The sequence below is a fragment of the Antennarius striatus genome, chromosome 15, assembly GCF_040054535.1.
Source record: "Antennarius striatus isolate MH-2024 chromosome 15, ASM4005453v1, whole genome shotgun sequence".
NCBI classification, from domain to species: domain Eukaryota; kingdom Metazoa; phylum Chordata; class Actinopteri; order Lophiiformes; family Antennariidae; genus Antennarius; species Antennarius striatus.
Window position 1 is genome coordinate 13,996,897 of NC_090790.1, and position 8,197 is coordinate 14,005,093.

The following is an 8,197-nucleotide window of genomic DNA, read 5'->3' on the forward strand; positions in this document are numbered from 1 at the left end:
AAACGCGTTGACTTTCAAGTTGCAAAGAAATCCAGGCAGATGGGCAGCAGCATATCACTATGAAAACCTCAGTAGAAACTCTTCTGTGGAGCACAACGCCACAATCAAAGTAACCTCATAAAACGGCTTAAGCTGCCTTAAAGTTTTTAATTCTAATATCTAAATAAATGCAGGCCTCTGGTTTCACTTTGCATTAAAAGAGACCTGAGAGTCCTGATGATTCCTGGGCGTCTCACTGAGCCCGTCCCGGTTTTCAAACGCCAACAGAAACTGGAAACAGCAGCTGTTTACACGACATTTATGCGAGTAATCTACGACGGTGCAGATTTCTCAATATCAGACGTTACCACTGCTCTTCATTGTGCTTCAGCAACTACATGCACAAGGAGACAGCCTAATTTGTGTGATACATATGTAAACAGAGCCCGCGGCTCATGTTTATGTATAAGGAAGGATAAACACTTTATCAGGAACAATTCTTTGTTTATCTTGCTGCAGTAAATCACCCCAAAGATTGCATCTTAGCTGACTCATTTTCAACAAAGAATATCAAACCAAAAAAACTTAAATCAAAGGGCTATTAAATTTTGTCTTTCCCTCATTTGACCAACATTAACTCTGATCTTTTTTTACCAATTAATAAAAGTAGAAGAAAAATGTATGAACAGTGAATGTGGCTGCTTGGATTAAATGAAAGAAAAAAGGCAACAGAGCTTTTTATTCATTAGGGGTTTTTATTCTTGACCAAAGAGGGATACAACACGCCACTCAACAATGGTGATGATTTAGTGACTTACCTTCAGATCAATGTTTTCCAGGACAAAGACAGGAATGGCGACAAATCTTTACACAATGTTCGTACAAAAGAGTGCGAGTGAACAACCAAAAGTCAAACCATCATGCTTGCTTCTGACAGACAAATGCTGAGACGATAATTTTGATTCCATCTCGTCAAGAATTCATCTGAAAAAAAATATTGCGGCTGGAGAAATTAAAGTTACACATGAAGAATGATAGATCAACCATTTGATGACCTTCACAATCTCCACTGTGGATCCAATCCTCTACAGTATTCTAAATAAATAATGATGGTACAATGAAATGTTATGCTGACAGTTTCAAACATCTTTAGAAAGCACTTATACCGCCACTATAACTCCAGATGTGTAATAACTCCCTCATCTCCCCTTTTGACCTCTTCCCCCTTCCTCATGGCTTGTCCTGCAGAGCTAAGCTGAACCCCTGACAAAAGATTGAGATGTAGTGCGGCGTGCGCATGAATCTGTGCTACAGGGAACAGAGCGCTCCAGTGCAGGCGTGCTTTCTTCACTTCACCACTGTTGCTTTTAATCTCCCATCTCTGAGCAAGAAGGGTATGCAGTAACTCCTGCATGGAAAGATACATCAGAGACACGAGAGATGAAAAGGCTGGTTTGACATGCCCTGTATTCAATAATATGTGTAAAAAAAGAAAAGAAATTAAAAGAACTAGTAGCAGAAGGGGAAAGTAAAAATGCGGTCCACTATTTGGATAGACACGTTTGAGGGCAGGGAGGCACTCGAATGTTTTTTAACTGAGTTAAGTGACTTAAAGGTTTTCAAAAAGATGAACTCCTAATGAGATGTGTAAAGAGTCGCCCGTGTTGCTTAGCGATCGATTTTTCAAACAGACCAACAACAACCTTTAAAAAAAGAGCAAAGAAAATGACCCCGTCTGATAAAGCGTGACAGCACAGAACGGGAATTATCGCTGCAAAGTTGTACAGGTAAAATACATCATGTGCACCGTGCTCTACAACTTCACTAAAAAAAAAAAAAACATCCAACATGAATACTCTGTTTTAAAAATGAAATAGTGGTGCAACAGTAGAGTGTCATGGTGTAACAGCATTCAAGAGAAGAAACGCCCTGAAGCTGGAAAGTTAAATGGAATGTGACAATCTCTATATGCATGCACACACACACACACACACACACACACACACACACACACACACACACGTTTAATTTTTTAAAAATGCATCCACACAAAATAATAACCAAACATTTCAGCAAATCCACCCGAGCTGCATGACACACACAAGATATCAACTCTTCCATATGCTGCTGTTCGCAAAGATTTCTGTCTACCATGACCTTCTATCCCTTTATTCAATCTGCATCTGAAAACATTTCATTTGAAGGGCCATCTGGAGAGTTGGAAGACCTCTACCCCTCCATCCCCTAAAGACACCAGCACTCATTGCCCTACAAGTGAATTTGCAAAAAGGAGAGGTAGGACGAAAGGGGGGGGGGGGGTTCAAGTGAAGGGAGTTAATGTGGTGTGTTAACGCATATCAAAAAAGGTGAATAATTCAGTTTCATTTAACTGTTGAAATATGTACTCGAAAAGGGGTTATAGTGTTTGAAATACTGTATTCTTTCATCGACAAATAATAAAGAATAAATGACCCCCCTCACCCACACCCCCCAATCCCCCTCCCCCTTTCCACCGCTGTCAAACAAGGCTGTAAAGTGCGACCCAGCAGCTCATGCTATGACATAAACCTGGTCTCTGGAGTCGGCTTCAGCAGGAAGAATAATCCCGCAGATGTTTCTCGAGACTCGTCCGCCTTAGCTGAGCTGTTCTGATGGGGATCTGTGCTAAAACCCAGCATGGGTCTTGCAGTGTTCCTTCTTTTTGGTCATGAATTGGATTGGCACTGTTTGGGGTCGTGAGGAAAATAAAAGAGACTTTTTAAAAAGCTGATTGAAATCTGGAGCTGTGACACGATTCCTTCACGCAAACACGAACACACACACTTTCAGAGGCAGTAATGTTTCTTTTCTTTCTTTATTTAACACACAAATTGAAAAAAAGAACATAGAGCCTGATATATGTGACGTTTCTTTCTCTGCGCTGATGCACACCGATGTCTGACTAATGTTTGTTTATTTTCAGGGAGCTTTTTTATTGATTCATTAGACAAGACACCGACTGAAGCCCCCCCCTTATCCAAAAGTATCAAACCTGCTCTAGACAAAAATCTAGAATGATGATGAATTGAAAATCCTTCTATTCATATCACAATAATGCAATGTCTGTTGTGTGGTTGTTAAAAGCAAGCAGCAAACATCTCACAATGTTTTTGAGTATTTGTTTATGTTCTTTTTTTTTTTTAAATGAAGGAAACTGCTTTGAAAACAAAACAGGAAAGAAGAAGGGCAAAGCACCGTGCATATTTCCTCTGCATTGCCCTTTCTGCTCATCCATTCTCCATGACGCTTGAGGTAATAAATCAAAGGGGAGCAGGCAGGCCACAGTTGGAAGGGGACTTAATGTCCTTTCCCACCTACCGTAACCTCTGACGCTGATACGTCAAAACATCAGACATCTGACAGAATCAACAGAAACGTTCACTACGTTTGGGATGGCATTTGGCAAATAAGATCTCGATAGTCGCATTTTCAAAACAGCCCGTCAATGTGAAATGAAACTGCTTCTCTCCAGATCAGCCAAGTGCAGCACGGCCTTAAACACCGTGCTCTATTTTATTGTTCAGTAAAAAAGAGATCACATAGAAAAGGAGGGAGCCTGTTAACCTGTTTCTAAAACAAAAAGGTGCTAATGTCATTTCAAACGAGAGAGGTCAAAATGTCCTCTGCCACGCAAAGACAAAAAAAAGAGCAAGCAGGTGTCTATAATGTAATGAGACGTCAGCTACAGCTTTCAATATGTTTATTCGCTGAACCAGAGAGAAAAGGTTAGATTCAATTTTCAGAAGCTTGAGACTTTATTGGAGGCAGTATACCCCGTATCTCAGGCACTAATGTTAACAGCTCTCTGAACAACAGAACAGAATAGCATGTCAGTGGGTGGTTACCACCAAATAATACTGTCTGTAAACCATACACGCATATAAAATATTTACAGGCATTAAAAGAGCAAATAGAAAAAGGAATAAATAAAGCGACAATGTCTCTGCTTGAGCCCATGTCCATGTTTGTGATCTGGTGAGGCTTAAGCTTCAATAACATCCTGCAGAGTCAAGATTCTCCATCTTTACAGGGGAGAGAAATGATGAAGTTGGAAATCCACCGACTGTGATTCAATTTGTTCGTTTTTGTGCTACGCCTGAGTACGACATTTAATTCCAAGACCAGGATTCTGACACTATGCATCCATCAAGAGACAAGTCTGATAAGATGACCTAATTCGTTACAGCGTCGGTTATTGAGTACGAGAGAAGTACTTCTATCCTGAACTGGTGCCAGTATCCTAACTCAATGGCAGTCAAGTATTTTGGATTACATGCGACTTTCTGGGCCAAATTTAACATGATAACGACAAACGTCAGCAGGCTGAAAAAGAAACATAATACTGCGGGAGTATTTCTTAATGACATTCGGATTTCATGTGATAAATTTCCGTTCTGTGGTAAAAACATCACAATTTATCACGGAATGCATCCATTTGCCCATTTTCCTTTTGCAATGCGATCAACGGCCTGGGCGGACGCACTCGCATTTAAACTAAGCTGTTTTCTCCTTCTCCTTCCACAGCATGAAGCCATGCACTGGAAGGGTGAAACTGCAAATTTGCTAGCTGGCTGACTGTGAGGACAGAGAGGCCTTTCTCACCAGTCAACAGCTGTCCTTAATGAGAATAGAAAGTGATTTACTTGCTTAATGCTCCAGCCCTCAGTTCGCCTGCCCGCCTTTGCTCGGTGCAGTCGCTTCAGGAGACCCTTTTAACAACAAAGAATAAAACTGAAACTAAAGAAATAAAAGGCGATAGCTAACCAGGGCCTGAACAACCTGAAGTAATAAGACATGGGTTCTCTGTGTACCCGCATCACTGACCTCCATGGAGAGTTGCATCTTTGCATTTTCCATTTAACATTTTCCATTTAACATAGTCTATTGGCTCAAACTGAGCCAATAGCGTCACCCTGATCAGGTTGGGAAGTAGAAAACATAAAACATTCTGCAATTACGGTCCACCTTGGGTGGCTTATTGCATTTAACAAACATTACTTTGTGGCACACACATTCTGCACATCTAACAATAGACAGTAATGGAAACAAATGCTCTGCTAACATGCCAAGGGACGAATAAAAGAGCATCCATTTTTCACATGAATGTGACACAAGTGCAAATATAGAGAAAGCAAGGTAAGCAAAATCACTTCATGCATAGTCTGCTCTTCACATGAAGCATATATCTTTAGAGGCGGCTGCTTGACAGAAATACTTTGACGCTATGGTTTCCCACATGATCAGCATTGCTTTTCCCAAGACGACTGAAAATGCAATGACTTTCACAGGGAACTTCAGTTGACCTGTCAATGACCCGATATGTGCTGCTTTACTTGAACCCTAAAAAGCAAACGTATACAGTAGAATACCTGAAAACCTACATTGGCAAATGTAAAAAAAATAATTAAAAAAAACCAACAGTGCATGTGTGCTGTGCATGATGTGCTTAAGTCAGAATAAAATACCAATTTCATGCACATTTACAGGTCCAAATTGCATTCTTTGATAGGGGAACCGTACTTGGTTTGCGCATGAAATTTGAAGTCATAATCATATTTATCCACAGAATGGGGAAAAGCCAGACAGAAAGAGGGCCAGCGTGGGAACGAGAGGGTGGGGAGGGAGGAAATAGTGTCGGTTTCACTTGAGTTGGACTTTGAGGTAGTTTGTATTCCGCTGTGAATGAGAAGGAATCAGATTCTACATTAACTGGGATCAGAAGTGCGTCACGATGCTCTGACAGCGCGATGGATAAGAATCCAAAACAGGAACGGGACAGGTGCGTAAACGGCGGGGGGAGCGTAATTTGGGGAACGTATCTGTGGATGAAAGCCTCACTATAGATTATGCGCACAAATGCGCAGCCGGTAATGAACGTGGAGTGGAGACGCGGCTCCGGAGCAGTTCTTACCGAGTGTGAAGTAGGGGAGAGCCGTGTTGTCCAGATCATCCATAACCGAAATTCGCCCAGGTAGGTCGGTCCTAACGAATAACAGGAGTCGGGATTCCCCCCCTCCTCCTACTCCTCCTCCTCCTCCTCCAGTTCCTCCTCCACCGACGCCACCTGCTCCTCCTCCTCCTCCTCCTCCGACCACGTTCCCGGAGGCTCCGCCGGTGAAGCTGAACTCGTTCTCCCGGAGCACCGGCAGGGTAGAAACGGTCACCGTTTTCACCTCACACGGCGTGTCCGCGTGGCTCTCGCTTTCCCTCACATCATCAGGAGATGTCACCCCTTTGTTCGCCCGCACCGACCAGGTTTCTGTCAGCAAGAACCCCGCGAGAAGGACGCGGAGCTGCAGCCGCGCTATCCACGCCATCCCGCTCCGTTCCGTACGGTTCTCTCACTTTGAGTGGCTTATCAGCTTGTCCGTTCTCTTATAGTACAGGCGCTGCAAAAAAAAAAAGAGTCACGTCCGTCCAGGAGGCGGCAGCACAGGTGTGGTGAGGGTGAGAATGACGCGCCGCGACTCCGCGTTCACGGCGCGTGGAAACGCACCACTTTAACGAGAACGACCACGTGTCATTTTAGAGGCGTCGGCTGGTTTGGCAGGGAAATAAAATAAGTTTTTATGCAGTTCGTTCACTTTTTTTTTATTGAAATAGTCACGTCCTGGAGAAGTGGGAGTGGGGATTTTTTTTTTTTAATTGAACTTGCACCGTCATGAATTGGAACAGATGATAAATGGGTAATTAATTTAATGCAATGGACTGCGCTCTTCGGAGAAACATGATTTATTCCATCATATCGAAATAAGTCTTTTAGTTTAACGAGTATAAGTGAAAAATAATAAACACTCCTGTTCTATATTGGGTGTGTTGTCTGCAGTGTGTTTAGGATCGTATGGTTTCTCGTTTCTTTTCTTTTTTCTGATTGAACGCTGTCTGAAAGCCTTTTACAGTGTGCTGCATTAATGCTGTTCCATTAATCTCTGATTGTTTCCCACAATAGATCAGTGGCACTTTGTGGCCCCATGTATATTCTCCGTGGGATCAGGATCCGGTGACTGACCAGTGCAAAACATGACCGACAGACATTTTTGTTCTGGTGGTGCATCCAGCCTCCATTCAACTACAAAAAGAATTTAAGAACAATTTTAAAAACCCTGGACACTTCAAGCTTTGAGGCATTCTTACTTTCATACTGGCACATGATCCAGTTGCAGCACGGGGAGCAGACACACACACACACACACACACACACACACACACACACACATACATACAACAGTGAAACTTTAGGAGCAGAGACTAAATCACCGGTGGTGACAGGTTAACTCAGTAGACTACTTCGATGGCTATACCTATTTGTAACTGATTTGAGTATTTTTTTAACTTAATTCTTTTTTTTAAAGAGATATTTGCTTACTAGTTTTAAGATTAAAATTTTTCATGCCATTCCTGTTCAGTGAAAAGCATTAATCGATGTCTGTTGGTTAAAAAAAATAAAAAATCCTTCCAAAGTTACACAAACTAATTTAAATGGAAATATGGAAAATATTGTTTGTGAAAGTTGAAACCAAGACTGACTGCACAAAATGTTCACTCTGTAGAGATTAAGTATTTAGGAGACAGATTATCAGAGGATTTAGGTTTGTTCGCTATGGTGATGGACAGGCTGACAGACGAGGTTAGACAGGAATCTCCATGGACTATGATGTTTGCAGATGACATTGTGATCTGCAGTGAGAGCAGGGAACAGGTGGAGGAGAAGCTAGAGAGGTGGAGGTTTGTCCTGGAAAGGAGAGGAATGAAGGTTAGCCGCAGTAAGACAGAATACATGTGTGTGAATGAGAGGGACCCAAGTGGAAGAGTGAGGTTACAGGGAGAAGATATCAAGAAGGTGGAGGATTTTAAGTACTTGGGGTCAACAGTCCAGAGCAATGGAGAGTCTGGAAAAGAGGTGAAGAAGCGTGTACAGGCAGGATGGAATGGGTGGAGAAAAGTGTCAGGTGTGATGTGTGATAGAAGAGCTTCAGCTAAAATGAAAGGAAAGGTGTACAAAACTGTGGTGAGTTCAGCGATGTTGTTTGATCTAGAGACAGTGTCAATGAGGAAAAGATGGGAGACAGAAGTGGAGGTAGCAAAGATGAAGATGCTGAGGTTCTCTCTGGGAGTGACCAGGAAGGATAGGATCAGGAATGAGTACATCAGAGGGACAGCACATGTTAGAGGTTTTGGA

The 8,197-nt window shown here is 42.3% G+C and overlaps 1 protein-coding gene across 3 annotated transcripts in view; it reads right to left on the minus strand.

Annotated features, from left to right (window-relative positions):
- The window catches only part of LOC137608178 (astrotactin-2-like), a 230,328-nt gene extending 223,984 nt beyond the window's left edge, over positions 1-6,344 (minus strand). For all 3 annotated transcript variants that reach the window (XM_068334322.1, XM_068334321.1, XM_068334320.1), the window contains exon 1: positions 5,930-6,344. In XM_068334322.1, the coding sequence (XP_068190423.1) occupies positions 5,930-6,335 (406 nt within the window). In that variant the 5' untranslated portion in view covers positions 6,336-6,344. The remainder of the gene's footprint in view (positions 1-5,929) is intronic.
- Between the last annotated feature and the right edge of the window lie 1,853 nt (positions 6,345-8,197).